Here is a 16,707-nt window from a genome sequence, read left to right as displayed (position 1 = left end):
AGATATGTTGCCAGTGGCTCTGTTGTGCATTGTCATTAAACAAAACTGACAGCACATGAACTAGCAGGTACAATACCAGGAGCAGCAAAATGAAACGGGAACTTTGATTTTCTTTCTCTGTGCCTTTTGTTTTTATGTTGGTGAAATGAGAAAAGGTAGGAAAATGTTTCCTCACAAACTTAATATATAATAGGTATCATATACATTAAAAACCGTTGCTTATTAATGAGTTTTAACCAGGACAGCAAAGATTTTAACTTGCGAATCACCAACTAAATGCTTACTGTGAATGGTATGCCCTTATTAACCTAATAATAATACCTGCCAATGGATTCTTATTAGTTTTGAAAAGGATTTAAACCAGTTCAATTTAAGTTTTTAAGAAAGAAAGGGGGTAATGTTCTTTAATTGCTCTTAATCTAAATCCCTTCCCAAGGTAAGGTTAAAAGAGTTAAGGTGGTCCAGATTCTGTTGCTGATTGGATTTATACTTTCATGATGTAAAATGAACAATGATCAGTGTAGTCTTCATAAAAACCTGCAGTGCATTTGTCACGGTACAGCATGTTTTACAGCCTTTTTTTTGTTAAAGGACTCAGACATTCAAAAGAATGCACAGCGATTTTACTCAGAATGGGATTTACACCTTTTCACCATGTAATGACTGAATCAGTCTCACAATGCCTTTTTTGGTTTGCAGGAGAACATGAATAAATTAAAGCTACACGTCCAGCACTTTTTGCCTTTCATTCCTGAAACACTGGCTAAAAGAAACCCTTTGATAGAAATAAGGAGGCCTCTCCATGTAATTACACTTGATCATGTTTGCATATGTCACTCCCACAGTCTCTGTCACGCTCCCTGATTTTGGATGCTCCTGGGAACCTCTTCCTAATCCACAAGTTCATGTTTCAGCCCCTTCCTTCTTTTTATTTTTTTTTTCCAGAGGAGGGATGAATTGAAGAAGCAGAATCAGACATCCTGTCTGGTTTATCTGGAAGAGAGAGATAAGTGTGGATTCCGCCTCTTTCAGGGAACGCACATTAACCATGCCTCAGAGGGAGCGCTGGGTGTGGGGAAGGGTGGTGGGGGATAGAGGAGGTGTCTGTCTGCCGGGAGCACACAGCTTTCACTCTCTGTGAAAACTGTGAAAATGTCCCCTTCACACCCTCGGCAGCTCAGGCCAAGCTCCGGTGCTATGTTAGTGGTGATAAAATGCCTCCATGCCACAGCCTAGTTGGAAGTGAGACGTGCAATGCTATCCAGAGGTGTTGGACTGACAAGTCTACAATGTGTTAACTTGTATCCTACAGTGACTTCTGACCCTGACCCTGTTACAAAAGTCTGCTGGAAACACCACGCTCAAGTTTGTGGTGGAGAAAAGCACAAAGAGCAAACAAAACTTCACCAGAAAAATGACAAAACCTCCGTTTATGCAACAAAAGAAACTATTTATTTGGGATACGCATTGCCAGTACAAATTAAGAGACCATAAAACCTACACCTTTCAGCTATTTTTCTCCACAGAAAACAAGTTTTGAATCGGAATTAAAAAGACAATAGTTTTCCATTTGATACCTTTTTACATACGCAGAGATCTTAAAAGTTAAAACCTGTCAAGAAAAAGGCTCCACGATTTCACTCTGAAATCCTTATAAAAAAGAAGTTAACATTCAAAACACTGCAGTACGTTATTTTATTGAAGAACAAAAAGACATGCAACAAATAAAACATTTCATGTTTTACAAATTGGTCATCTTTCTTTTCATGTCTCTTTTCCTTTTATATTCAAAAACTAAAAAGCATCATTACATGAAGCTTCGATAATATTTGACAGGCAATGTGAAAAGTAGAGTTAAGCCTTTTTTTGAGGGGTGCAAAAACAATCCTCGTGTTTGCCTTGCATGGCCGCCGCTGTCAGTTCACTCCAATGACTTCCAAAGACACGACTGAGGCAGGTTCTGTGCATCATTTCAATGATGCTCGCCCCCTCGGCTGTAATACTGAGCAGGTGAGTCGAGAGGGGAGCCGCTCTGAGTCATTCAAATGAGTTTGTCTGTTGCCATCACGCCGTCGTAGATCTCAACGCCCAAGCTCTGAGACATCCATGATTTCATACGTGTGTAATAAATACTGTTAAAAAAATACCTGTGGTTTTCAGGCTGTTTGGGATCTCGGGACTGAATTTTCTCTCAGGGTTCAGTTCAGCTAAAATAAAAGCCAAAGAGAGGGCAATGTTAACGCTAACTTTTCACGTCACCTTTAATGGGACAGTAGCCATTTTGGACGCAGGGTTGTAACATGTGACATGAGTACAAAAGAATAAGAAGGATTTCACCGTAAATCCAACAGGAACTCAAAGAGGCTGCGTTAAAATAGCTACTGTCCAAATTCAAAGATGCAAAAAAAGAGTAAAGGCGCATATCTACATACTGTATATAGAGCATTCTTGGGCAATTCACACATAATGGTAGCATAAAAAGAAAAACAGTCAAAAGAATATCAAGTGAAACAAAAAAGATGACTTATTTGCAAAATGGAGACACATAAAAATATATCCAAACATCTTCTGGATTTGTGTGCCATCAGGGTATTTGTTTTCATTTGAATTTATATAAACACTACTGTATTCCAAGTGCATTTTTCTGGCTTTGGATACAGAGTACTGGAGCATAATGAGATGCTCACTAGCACTGCAGATACTAAAACCATTCAAAAACAGGAAAAAGAAAACCCTCGATAAAGCTGATCCCAATGAGGAGGATAAAATTCTGCCTTTTTTTGGTATCAAAGTATGTAAATGCTCATGAGGACTATTGTAATCATGTATACATTGTACTGTACATACGACAAAGGTCACAAATTTAATTTCACATTTCAGATTGGCATCATGTTCATGAGTGTAGTGTCATTTTAAACAAAGAAAAAAGTGAATAAGTGAGAATATAATTACTTTCTAACGTCAGACGTTCTCTCTGATGTTATCAGAGGTTACAAAACAGGTCAGGCAGATCAAGATGAACACATGCCGATTAGATTTGTGACTAAATCCTGAGGATTCAGTGAGACATTTTGAACAGAAAAAAAAAAAAGAATATTGCAGAGACATATCTATTACATTTTTTAGCATGTTCCAGTTTTACAAACTTTAATAGGAAACGATTATTTATTTTTATCAAATTTTGCACATTTTTATTGACTTTTCCAATTTATTTATTGGAAAAGAATAAGTTGAGCAAAACCAAAAATCTTCTGTTCTCAAAATGATTCGTCTCGTGCTCGGACTTTTGGCACAAATGTGATTCCATACATGAATGAGAAAGGACATGCGATGTGTTCAATCCTGATGACATGATACCTTAAAAACTGAATTACTGTTTGGTTACCAGCAGTATTTGGATCCGTTTGTCTCACTGTTAGATTTAAACAGTTTTTCTTTTTTTTTCACATTTACAAATGCTCCCCTTTGACTTTAATCAGTAGATGTTATTGTGCTTTAATATATACGTCTTTGAGCTCAATTCCTTAATTTCTCGCTTTAAGATTGTAAAGTCTCTGCACTGTTGTACCGCGTGTTAGCTGAAACGTAGCTACTATGGCACAAAGCAATAAAAGGTCTTAAATGTCAGTGTCTGCTGTAGAAGTTCTGAATACAAACAATACAAACCGAGGCTGAATACTTGGATATCAGCTTACTAATATAAATGGACTAACATAATAATAATAATAATAATGTCACAATGTATGGCATGAGAAATTTAAGGACATGAGACAACAATGTTTTCAAAATTCACCTCCAGAGCTGAACTTTGGCACCATAGGTAAAAAAAAGAAAAGTAATCTGGTATTGAAAACAGACGTGTAACGATAGGGCTCGATGTGGTGTGTGATAAATTTGTAAAAATACGAAACTTTGTAAAACCGAAGCCGTTTAAATTTTGTTTGCTATGTTATTATTTCGAATAGAGGTAGTGTGAAAGCATCTCAATTTACAAGATGTGGGCCAATACGCTGCTGTGAGCCTACTGTGTGAATATATACTGTAAAGAGAAATACAAAGAGGCAACATGGACATCAAGTGGAAACTGTACAAACTGTGTGGTGTGAATATGAGTCCCCTACGCAGGCTGCTAATGGTGCCGCGGTGGTCCAGATAGGAAAAGTGAACAGTTTTATCCGTAATGGTGAAAACGTCATCTCCAGACCCCGACTGTGCCGCGCCGTTTCCCATCCAGTCCCAAAAAAAGGGGGTCAGGGTATAAGTTTTGGAAGGGAGAGTTGTGGTGGATCGAGGAAAGTGGGAATCAAGAGGAAGCAGGTGGGTGGAGGATCAGTTGGAGGTATCGGAGTGAACGCTTCCAGGTCCTTCTGTAGGTGATGTCACTGATGAGGGGGTTGGAGCATCTTGCCAGCCGCCGTTTGCCTGGGAGGGGAAAAGAATCAGAGAGAACCAGAAGTGGGGCGTGAGTGAGTTGCTCTTCTGTTCATTACTCGATGCAGCTCAAACACACTGAGATAAAAAAACGAATAGAAGTCCTGAGGGCAAGATAGTGCACCAACGCTGGGATACTTTGAACTACGCAGTCAAACACAGCCTTAAGTCAAACTGCCTCCTGGATTGGCGGAAAAGCTAACACAGCTCACATTACAGCTAATAATTCAGAATAAGACTGACATAAAAAAAAATACTGCCGTGTTTCCAGCTGAGCAGAAACAGAATTACCCCATCATACACTGCACACTCACTCATTTAAGCAATGACAACAATAAAGAGAGGAAAAGTCAACTTGTGCAAGATTTCGTCTTGAAATAAATTCCTGCTGCTGTCATTTTAAACAATATGAATATATGTAAATTGTATGGAAGGGCGTCTGAAACAAAACATGCACTAATTACGATGCTGACAGTAGGAATTAACATACAATAAGAACTCTGGAGGTCCTTTTCACCGCCAGAGACAGGCCTGTTAAAGAGCATTTAGGGTGTTAATAGCGAATTTAAAACCATCAGAAAAATTGGAAATGGTCCTCGACAGCCTTTCATTTCACAGCTTGTAATGTGTAATCAAAAGTGGAGGGGTCAGATTGTATAATGTAATCACCCGCAGCAGTCATTATCCAGCAGGCTTTTTTGTATTAGACACAAGATTCACTAAAGTCTGTCTTGACAAGTCTCTAAAACTGTTTGTTTTTTTCGGGATACAGGTCGTTCCTGCATTTAATTAACAATGAAGTTATAAAAGCGTTGCCATTTTCGATATATATATATATGTATATATATATAACTTTTATGCAAAGACAAACCAAAAACCACTTATGATGTATTTTGTAAATTGTACATTACAACAAAAGTGCTTCTATGCCCTGAATTCTGCAAAATAAAGGCCAAAAGAGGTTGAGATACCTCAGTGGAAAAAATCTAGTTTTCTACAAAAGACAGCTTTGTCATAACTTACTATTATCTGCTAAAACATTATATCAAACTAAACTGTCGTGCATGGATTGGAGAAAAAACAGGCAAGTGAAGAGCAGAGATTCCTAATTTACCAGCCTTAGCAACATAAATCACAGGCAAACAGGCTGCCAGACAGATATCCTGCTCCTACATTATGCATTGCAGAGCTTCTTTACAGGGTATAAAAGTGAATAACACAGCATACTGTGGCAGTGTAAGATGTGGTAGAGCAAGCAGGCGTCCAAGGAGAACCGTATCTGTGAGGTCAAAGGACTGAGAAAGAACAGGGCCTGAATACGTTAGCGTCCTCTCAGGGTTAGCACAGCTAGCTGTGGGATGCGCTCGGAGCAGCCAGGAAGCCTATTTGAATACACATACATGTTTTTATACGGGAGACATTTCATCTGATTATCATATGGCCAGTGAGGCACGACGACGACAGCGGAGGAACCCAGCCGCGGCTGTGACCGTCCTCGTCCTCAGCGCGGCTCGCTGTCAGGGCCATTAGTGTGGCAGGAACATGATCTGAGCAATGCGCTTGGATTGCTGTCCCAAGTCCACACTCTGCTCTCCTTGTGTCTGTCTTATCGATTTTCCCCTTTACGACACGGCTTGTCGCTGTGAATTTCCCTACTGTTTGCCGCCGCCAGCTAGCAACCCCCACCCCACCCCTCATACCCCCACATCTAAACCCGAACTCTGCAGAAAAATAAGACAAACACGTCGGGGACAAACCCCTATGGCACATGAGGAGTCGTTTCCAGGAGCGTGAGGTTTTATTTTTAGCGGGACGGTGCTGATGTCTCCTGTGGGGCATTAATGGGAACTTCTGGCCTTGGGGCTGCTAATCACGGGTCAGGTGGTCAGAGGGAGCTGAAGTCCAGAGCAAAGAGGTGTCACCTGTTTGTGCGGCTCTCTCACGGCTGACCATACGTGGCTGCAGGTGCTACTCCAGGCCTGATTGAACATGACAGGCTCAGAAGGCGGCTCTGCATGTGTGTGGCCAGCACCACGCCTGCGTACGGTGGGTACCGTGCTGCCTGTGGCACGAGTGCTAGAGAAGCAATCAACTAGGTGACCATGGAGTGGAGACAAGTCCTACTAAGTGGCATTCTGAGCCCTATGGCTTTGAAATAATTGGTAGGGAGAGAAAGGAAAAACAAAGGGGGAAAAAAGGAAAGCTTACATTGATGCCCTGCGGACTGTACATCTGGTTGGCTGTGAGTCCTTCACTGTATCCGCCTGTCTGACTGATAACATGGCGAAGGGTATCCACCTGAAACATTCAGAAAGAGCAGACAAAGCAAGGTCAGAGTCAACACAAGAGAAGCACAAGAGAAAAGAGAGAGATGACAAGACAACAAGAGAGACAACAAGAGTACACTGCTGCAAGTATGTCCTTGGAGACAACAAAGTCCAAAACAAAAAGGGAATTCAGGATAAAGAGATGTTTGGTTTTTGCCAGCTGAAATCAAACTGTTTGTAGGATGAATACAGGATGACAAATCTTCTGCCCTTGAGACTGGGGTATTAATGACTCTTTTCCATCAAGGTAAAAGTAAGCAGCTGGGTGTTTTCTTTTGGAGGGGGTGTGCATGACAAGGGTAAAAAGGAAGTTTATTAGAAAATAAGTTGAACACATGCTCTTATGCCAGCAAGATTAACAATATTTAGATTAAGAAGATTCGTCATTAACAGCATGTGCCAGTCAAAGCAGAAATCATTAAAACATGACAAATAAAAGGTCCCCTATTAGTCCCACAAATGCTATCCAAGTCCCACTATAGAAAAAGGGTCTGAATCTTATTTTGTTAACAAGTAGTGTATGAGTACAAGTAAGTGCACAGAGGTAGAGGGCAATTAAGTCCCGCCCACATCAGAGGGGAAACAAGTTATTAGAAGCCTCCATGTGAGTTTCATCTGTTAGAAGAAAAAAATAAATAAAAAAAATTCCCGAAAGCACCAGGGTGATGGAAAACAGTACCAACAGGTATAACCCACATCAGTTTGACTATTTCAGGCAGGACTGTGCTTAATTATTATTAATGAGAGTCATTATTTGTTGTTAATAAGTCAAATATCAAAATGTCAGTTTTACACCTATATTTCTGTAAGTTAAAAGCTACTTGTTATGCATTTCCTTACTTTCTGCTTGTATTAAATATGGCAAACATTTCAGATGCTTTTCTTGTCTTGGCTCGGGATGTTCTCACTGAGAGGGGATACTCTTAATATGATCATAACGTGAACACAGAGGCTCCACCCACTGCTGTTCAGACCTATTTATAAAAGTGGCCAATCAGGAGGAAATTGCAAGGGAGGGAGCTAAACTGAATTGTTTCAGACAAAGCTTGAACTAAAAGGCTGCACAACTCCTAGTATAAAGTAAATACAGATGATGATGTTGTGGTTCATGCAAAGCTATTCTAAGAATAACAAAAAATGGAGTTTGAAATGAGAATAACAGTTGCATAACTTCCATTATAGTGGAATGTGGATGACTCAGAAAGCATAGCTGGTGATAAACTTAGTTGACTAAAAGATATCTAACCTTAGCTTTGTAACTGCTAATTAAATACTGAATGCTAAAACACAAAAGTGTAGCATCAACTGAATCGTTTCCCCTCCAGTGGGCGTGGCTTTTTGAGGTTGAATCAATGCAGTCCATCTTGCTAGCTTCCTTGGAATTGGCTGGTTTGGCTGTAGATGCACTGTCATATTTCTGCAGTTCTTTTAAGCTAATATAAATTAATTTAAGCATTATCAGATGCTTCCTGATACTACGAGGGTGAAATTACCCTAGTTACTAGTTAATTCATCTAAAACCTGTGCATGACGAGTCTGGCGTTACAAAGATCAGTACTCGATCCGCCCCTGTATCACCTTCTGTTCTGCTTTGGGGCCCTACCTGCGACTGCACGTTGGCTCCCACCTGAGCCCCCTGGTACGAGTCCCCATTGAGAGACTGCACGCTCATGAACAAGTCCCCCGAGTTTGACATGTTAAAAGAGCCACCAGAACCTGAAAGGAGAGAGGGAGCAGTCGAATCACAGAGAGACAGAGAGCAAGCAAAGAGGAGCAAGTCAGCCCGTTCAGGAAGCAGCCTGGAGGAGCAGCATGCAGAGGGTTAGCTAGCAGCCGTGCAGGCTGTTAGACCAGGGGGGGTGAAGTGAGGACCGAGAAGTAGTGTATCAGGTATATGTTTTACCAGGTAATCTGTTTACATATTAGCAAAAAAGAATTAAGAAAGGAGCCCAGATTAATAAGAAATGCACTCAATTGCTGTCTCATCCAAGTAGCCTGGACTGCTTTCATTGAAAGACAAAACTATCTTTAGTGATGGTGACTTGTTGTTGTGTTTTTTTGGAGAATACAACATTTAAAAGACATTTTAAGAAGCCCGAAAAAGCCATTCTTCTTCTTAAGTCTGATATTTCATCAAAGGAAGACAGCAAATGATAAACATTTCCCAACAACACTGGACTGTAGAAAAAGATAAGTCTGGCATTCTTTCAAATTTTTACTACTTTATGCAATACATAAAGTGTATAAGCACACCTGTAAAGCATTAATATATGACCACACATGTACAGTGAGCATGGATGTGCTGGTGTCAACAGGAGGCAGAGGGTTTGTCTGCCTCTGGAGAAAATACCACAGAAGAAGAATGATATAACGCTTATGCAAAAAGTATGGGGAGAGATGTTTTTTATTTTGACTGATTAAGATGAGGGGGAGCTGTTACTACAATAAACGTGTGGCTAGGGGGGGTCACGGTGACAGAAAACAGCCTGGGAATCATCACAAAGTAAACATGGCAACATATCAGAGTCTTAGTGTGGTACTAGGAGGATTATCCATCACCAGAGGGAGCCATAACAAGGGGAATAGAGGCTAATAAGATTTCAAGGTTCCAAGATGGCTGCCACGCCAGTCCCATTAAATGTGTGTCAAGTCTGCGAGTGATATTTAGGTAATTTAGGCACAGGCAGGTGGTCCTTTCGATCCACCCTCAGACCTAGGGGTTGCACATCTTTTGATGTTACTGGATTACTGCTGAACTCTGAAGCTGGTCAGTTTGAGGCCTAGGGCTACCTGGATTCCACATGCAGGAGTGTAGTTAAACTACCGGGAACAGCAGTCAACAGGTTTTTATATTTTTTCTCTTATTTCCATTTCATTTGCCATTTATCTGTTCAACGTTAATGCTGAATTAAGAACTACTTCTGCTAAAGAGGGATTTGGCAAAGATTTTTAAATCAGCTGCCTTTCCTGACACAGAACTTTTGGGTATTTGTCTTGTCGCAGTCTTGAATGGGATCTTTTACATGTCAGGCACATGTGTAAACCACTACACTATGATTATATAAATTATATTTCTCCTGGCCTGAAGATCATCTTCACTATTCAGGCTAAAGCTCTATATATCGATCTAAACATGCGAGCTGAGCTTTAATGTTGTGGCTTAAAATGCAGAATTACGACTGCTAGACATTAAAGCAAACTAACGCTCTGTTTTCAATCTTAACGTTGTTATTTGGTAAAAACCAAACAATGTTTTTGTTAAGTGTTCCTAGGTCAAATTAATATCCACTACAAAAATTGCTATAAAAATTGATTACATAAATTAACTTTCATTCTTAACTAAAAATAAGTAATATCTCATAACAGCAGGGCATTGCAGTTTTTAATAAAGGCAACTAATTAAAACACGTAGTGTATTTAATTTTAAAAGCTTTATTTCACCTGTGGCTATTTACACATTTAGCAAAAAAAAAAAAGAAAAAAATTGATTAAATATTAATGTCCTGTAAGACTTGAATCCTTCATTCTACTAATGAAAGAGGCAACTTTAACATTTTTCTATATATTTTAGGCAATTTAAGCAAGTGTGAATTGAAATTTATGTTGCAGGTATTTTTCATATGAACATGGTATAGGTGGTATATTAAAAAAACCCCAAACAAACTACAATGTGTGTATGAAAGGTAAAAAAAGGAATGTAGATGTGATGGTTTGATAGAAGGTGGCAACGTTAACCCTAATTCTATATACCGGATAAGGCAGAAATAGACTTTTCTGGAAAACCTGAATAGTTTTGATGTATTTCGGTTGGAATGATACGTTTTTTTCCTCTGATTGGCAGCACTTGGTAACAGTTGTAAAAAAATATGAAGTACATTTTTTGATTGCCTAGGATTAGGTAATCGTGATGAGACGTCAGAGTTAATCATCTCTGTACACTAATGTGGCTCAACAAGAAAAGTAAGTGGGGTCAATTCACTGTTAGTCTTTTTTCCACTGTTATTCACCAAAAATAAGAAAAATGTAGAATACTACCAGACTTATCCTTAGAGTGTCAGCAGAGACCGTGATAAATACAGAGTTTAATAAGCATACATGAAGAACAGGATTAATTGAGACCCAGACAAGAGGACAGTGAGATTATGGAGACTTGGCACGGGGTTCAGGTCGTCTAATCGGACATATTTTAGTACTAGGGGGGGTAATTAGAGTCGTGAAGGGGAAATGTTTAATTTGTTCAGCAGTAACGATGGTGCTTTGTCAGGTTTTAGGCATGTTCTGTGTATAACTGAGTTTGCCTGACAGATCTACTTTTTGCTCCTTTACAAATTACCAGCATCAGCAATGAAAAAACTCTAAAATTGACTAAGTTGTAGTACACAGAGGAGGCACATATCTAATAGCTGAGCAGAGCCAGGGACTTCCTGTCTCACCTGCAGAGTTTGGAGTTGAGGGTGAATTTGCTTGGCTTCCATGTGAGGATGCATTAGCCGCATTCACGGCAGTTCTCGCAGCGTACATGTTGGCTTCTTCTTGGAACTTACCAATGTTTTTCTTGTATCTGATTCTTTTATTCCCGAACCAGTTGGAAACCTGAGCAGACAAACAAAAGAATATAGTTTAATTGTCACGACATATTACCACACAGAGGCTCTCAGAAAAACCATGGCAGTGTTTAGCTTGCATGGCCTTAATGGCATGCAAAACACTGCAGAGAGCCTCTGTCAGAGGTATGGGCTTCACAGACTGGTGCTGTGAATCTGCATTAGTGCCAGAATGGAATGATTGCCAATAACAGTCTCATTATGTCACCATGACTGCAGCTATCATCAGAACTCACGCAAGCACCAATCAGTCAACATCCGCTAACACCCATTACGGCTAATGGACTCCCAGATGAAGCCGGGGGGGTAATCCCAGCGCTAATGATAAACAACATTAAAATGAAAACCAAATCAATCCTGCAAAGTTTCCAATGCACAGAGTAGGTAAACATTCTCCTTTATTATGGCCAAGAAACGGAAACTCTACAAATCATTCGGCTACCGAGCTGCTTCCACAATCAGGCCCAGCTGCACCCTCCAATCATTCCTTAGAAATTAATGAAACCAATTGAGAAAACAATCCATTCCCAAATGATGGATTCAAAACACAAACTGCTGTTTACCTTGGTGTTGTCATTGCTTTCCGTATTATCAACTCTCACAGGAGTGAAACAACCTGAGTGCTGGAATGCAAAGATGTTTTAGTCTTCGCACTCGCCATGACACAGATGTTGGTTAAGTTACCGTTAGATTTAATCATCAAATGCCTCAAATGATCCCAGCGCTGAATTTCACAAGCTGAAAGCAGCTGCTGATTAATCAATTAGTTGCTTTCTCGAAGATGTTCGATTAGAAACTTCAGTCTATTTTATTTTCACTTCGTTTACCCCCCAAAAAATACGTGCACAAAGTATGCTGGATTTCTCACCATTTGTGTCACACTTTGTAAAAGTACTTGGACTGTATTTAGAATTTATGTTGCAAGTGGTGCATGTGATCCACTATAAGATTAGATCAATAAGAACTATGACAGCTGAGTTGTGCTTAGCTTGCATTACTTCAATAGGAACACTGTGTCACTGGTCAAAAATAGCTTTGTCTGGTTTGATTTACAAGATTACAGACTCATGACAAGGCGTATTTATACTTTAAGTCCTTTGTTGTCTCAATGAAAGGCACTGCTAAAAGATTAGAGACGCTGTCTGTACTCATGACAGTCACAAAACATATTATTAGGTTACTTGCCAAGACGCTCTGCGCCAGCTTCATATTAAAACTCGTCTTTGTCCTGCTACTCTGTGTACGGCAGTGTTCCTACAGGTGCTGTGAGGTGGCGGTGATCTGCGGTGTACCTGGGCCACTGTGATGGCGCACTTCTTTGCCAGCTCTTCTTTAGCCTCCTCGCTGGGGTAGGGGTTACTGAGGTGCGAGTAGAAATATTCATTCAGGATCTCTGTCGCCTGCTTGTTGAAGTTTCGTCTTTTTCGTCTGCAAAGAGAACAGTGAAGGTTCAAACGGGGATAAAATTAAGTTTAGAGCAACGATAACAACATGGAACTGGTAAGAAACGCTGGGGAACTATCATTACAGAGAGAAGTCATAAGCGCTCTGATCTCAAAATCAAATTTGCTTATTTCTCCTCCAGCCTTTATCCACAAGGTAACAGTTTGGGACTTTTCCACTGCAGAGATGTTTGCTTTCTCTTAAATATAATGGGACGAGACAATCGGGGAAATTGTAAAAGATGGATGGACGTGTCTTTTTTCTTTAGTTAGCCAGCCTCGCCCTCATTGTCTGTAGTTTGACAGAAAGAAAATTGTTCCTCCATAAAATAGCTCATGACAAAGTTTGTGCATTCTTACTGTAATCAGGTCATGACTTTGGAAAGATGCATCGCTGCTGAGTTTTAAAATGTATTCTTGGCACTTACGCACCACAATGCAAGTGTCATTTAGTTCCAATGTATTCATAAGACGGCAGTCATTTCTACAGCGGCCATCTCCAAAACTGAGGAAAAATCTAAAATAAACTGCACAACAACTACAAATGTAACCTTATCCGAAATCTTGGATTCACTTTTAAACATGACATTTCTGCAAGTTCACCCTATTAAATATTGTGGTTGCTTTAATATGGAGGAAGTGGTTTTCAGCACGCCGATACCAACTCAAGCCGGTCATCAGTTATAAGCCGAGCATCCGTGATGTTGGCTTGACACCAGCACGGTCTCTGCGGGTTTATCTAGCCTTGATTTGGATGTACATTACCCCCCTTTGTGAAAACCTCTGCTGCACCAGAAACTTTCAATTTAGCTGCAGCTTTGCACTGAGACACTTTGTCAGGACTCAAGAGAACAATTAGGCCCAGAATTGCTGCACTACAGCTCTGTTTATGAGCATCTGAAGAAAGCATTAGGGCTGGCAATAAAAGCACATAACTGGGTCATAATAATTAAGTCAATATCTACTATTAATTGTGGGGAGATAAAGAAGAAATCACAGTCTCCATTTTTTAAAAGGTTTAATAGCAGTGTTTGCCTTTTGAATATTCAGACATACAGACGTTAAAACCAGCCAGGGTAGGGCTCCGCTTTAAACCGTAACACTGTTTTGGGAATATACTGACTATGACTGCTCTGGATTTGTGTACTTGCTCTGTGATTAGACAGAATTTTTTAAGTTAAGTGTTTTTTTCCCCTTTTAAATATATATGTATAATTAAAGGACAACAATGGAAATCTTATTTTACAGTTTTAAAGTGTGCAGTTTAAACCTAAACCCATTCATTAACATAACATTTAACTCAAGAATTATCACTGGGATGTCAATTAAACGTATCATAAATAATTGTGCATTTGCACATGTCTTTTTTGCATTCATACTCACAAAAAAGAGATAAAATACGCTGAATAGTAATTTGAGTAATCTCTATGTTTGATAATATAATTTCAAATTTCATTGTGGTGAAAATCTGATATTCTGACTGCATTACACCAGCAAATATGGAACAGCTCTAGCATTTATTTTATTAATTACACCTTATCTAGGAGGAATTAACTATTAAATACGTCACTGTTTTCAAGGATAAAGGATATATCTGCAGTATAGTAATGTACAGTGGGTTGATCAATAGTTTTTTTTAAAACAGCTATAAAGTTAGTGAGAATAATAACTAAATAAAGAATTTGCAGGTGACAAAACTAAAACTACAAACTGAAATATGTTACAATGTTCCCAAACGCTTAGAGGAAGTGTACAGTTCAGTAGTAATGCTCTCGATGGCCACGTTTGACATCGTTCACAGTTAAAAAAACGGAGGTCCACGCTTCAATTTTAGAGCAGTTTTAAATAATGTGTCAAAAACGTGCTCTGGTGTCAACAGTGAAACTTGGGTTACAAATTTTTTTCAAACTGCTGACTTTATCAGTCATAACTCTGCATTCTCTCTCTTTATAAGCTTTTGATCACTTTTTCGATCGCTCATGAAAGGTTTGCGTGGTTACGTTGTTGAGATGCAGCTTCACTGAAATAGCTTTTTAAAGCTCACCTGTATTTTTAACAGCTTTAACTGAATTTTATTGCAACTTTATTGTATGTTGCTGTTTTGTGTGTGTGTGTGTTTACACCCATGTAAAACCTCAGCAGGAAATGCTAACACGCATTCTGTCATGCTTTGAATATGAAAATGAATCCAGCGATATCCTGCCAACACCACACCTTGAAGCAGACAGATATCACATGCTGGTGGCTCATGAGTTGACCGACCCCTCCATCTCTTGCACTCATCAGGTCATATCTGCGTGTGCCACGTCTAAAGAGGGCTTTACATAAGCTGGAGGGGAACCCTGGAAAATCTCTTTCCGTGGATCCACCGGTGAGGAGATTTGTGCTAAAATCTCTGTCCCCTGCTTCGAAAGCCTGGATGAGAATATGTAAATGTGCACAGCATGGGCTCTAGCAGCCAGTAGATTAATCAGTGGAGCTGAGCATGGCAGTGCCTCTCAACCAGCGAAAGCTCTTCCTCTCCCTTCCCCTTCGCTGCTGCACCACCACAATCATTTGCAAGAGAATAGATAGGGAGCTTTGTAAGGCAGTGCATGCCTCATTTAAATGTTATGCCTCCAACTCAGACAGTGAGTGAGATTTATCCTTAGAGAAATGTATGCAAATCCAAAGCACGCATCAAAGAGAACAAGCGATTACATTAAAAAAAAGGAAGCAGTTAGTGTTTTGGATCATGCACGAAGCTCTCATTGGCCAGTGTTGCTGGGTATACAAGTCCAAATGGCACCCAGTCATGCAAACCAGTCCAGCATGTGTGGTAAACAGCATGTGTTACACCACATTTATGGCATGATAGGCCTCCTACATCAGCCATTCATATGGATATCAGGCAGAGAAGGAGAGCACACGTAGAGGATTTTGTAATTTGCAGCACAGAGCGTGCCGTGTACGACCTGAACCTGTATGCAAAGGCACACACCTGGCATCGAGGAAGCGGGAGCGCAGGATCATCACGGCCTCGCAGGTGCTCTGTTTGAGCTGCATCTGGATGGCGCTGAACTTGCGGTGGATGATGCTCACCATGCGCTCGATCTCTTTGGGCGAAATGGGTCGCGTGCGTGACTGCTCTCTCAACAGGTTCATCACATGGGTGGTGAACTCGTTACACGCCTGTAGGGAAGATAAACACACACACATAGGATTACGTTCAAGAGCACACTTCACTTAAGGTCAGACAAAACTGCAGACGAGACCTCAATTTGTCAAATTTGCCACGCAGAGTCGAGTATTTAAAATTCACAAATCGTGCGCTTTTCTTAATGTAGTTCTGGGGCAAGCTTTCTCGCAGAGCCAAGGGGGAATATAAGCACTGATATATTTCATATTTAACAGAAATGGTGATGGCAGTATGTTGAGAGGAACCAATGACAGCTGTTCCCCTCTCAGACACACTTTTTACAGCATAGCCAACCCTGAGAGACGAACATGCCACAACGTTTTATTCATCGCACCCCCCCATGTGACACCAGCCGTGAATCTGCCACGATATTACACTCCGACTCTGCGCCTCTTACTGCCGCCTCTTCTTTATTTCCTCTCCTCCTGTCGATCTCTCCCTGGATTTCGCCGTGTCAGGCTTTGTCTGTGTCTGTCTATCTCTGTGTTCATCTGTCTTACTCGCCTCATCTGAAAGGGATGCTATTGTCATGAATGCATCGGTTATCAAGGCAATGAGAGAAAATCACCCCCTTCCTTTAAAGCATCCCTTCAAGACTATACTTGGAATACACACAGAGGCTGCATATGATGGACTATTCTGGGGTAAAGACACAGTCTAAAGTGAATTCTTACTGACGTGTACTGAGGAAACAGTCGAAGGGTTGCCACTTGATTTAAGAGTGA

General features: G+C 40.3%; 1 protein-coding gene across 3 annotated transcripts in view; it reads right to left on the bottom strand.

Moving 5' to 3' along the window:
- Positions 1-1,429: 1,429 nt before the first annotated feature.
- Positions 1,430-16,707, bottom strand: part of LOC309701318 (pre-B-cell leukemia transcription factor 1) — a 63,200-nt gene continuing 47,922 nt past the window's right edge. Inside the window, exons 4-9 of one of the 3 annotated variants that reach the window (XM_082525428.1) lie at positions 15,785-15,975; positions 12,655-12,790; positions 11,303-11,351; positions 8,362-8,474; positions 6,640-6,729; positions 1,430-4,422 (exon numbers count right to left, since the gene is read on the bottom strand). In XM_082525428.1, the coding sequence (XP_082381554.1) occupies positions 4,330-4,422; positions 6,640-6,729; positions 8,362-8,474; positions 11,303-11,351; positions 12,655-12,790; positions 15,785-15,975 (672 nt within the window). In that variant the 3' untranslated portion in view covers positions 1,430-4,329. Of the gene's footprint in view, positions 4,423-6,639; positions 6,730-8,361; positions 8,475-11,191; positions 11,352-12,654; positions 12,791-15,784; positions 15,976-16,707 lie in introns of all 3 variants that reach the window. The other 2 variants (XM_082525427.1, XM_082525429.1) reach the window with 2 other exon arrangements.

This window comes from Aulonocara stuartgranti (genome assembly GCF_965226115.1).
Source record: "Aulonocara stuartgranti genome assembly, chromosome: 23".
NCBI classification, from domain to species: domain Eukaryota; kingdom Metazoa; phylum Chordata; class Actinopteri; order Cichliformes; family Cichlidae; genus Aulonocara; species Aulonocara stuartgranti.
This window is presented reverse-complemented; position numbering and strand designations above follow the sequence as displayed.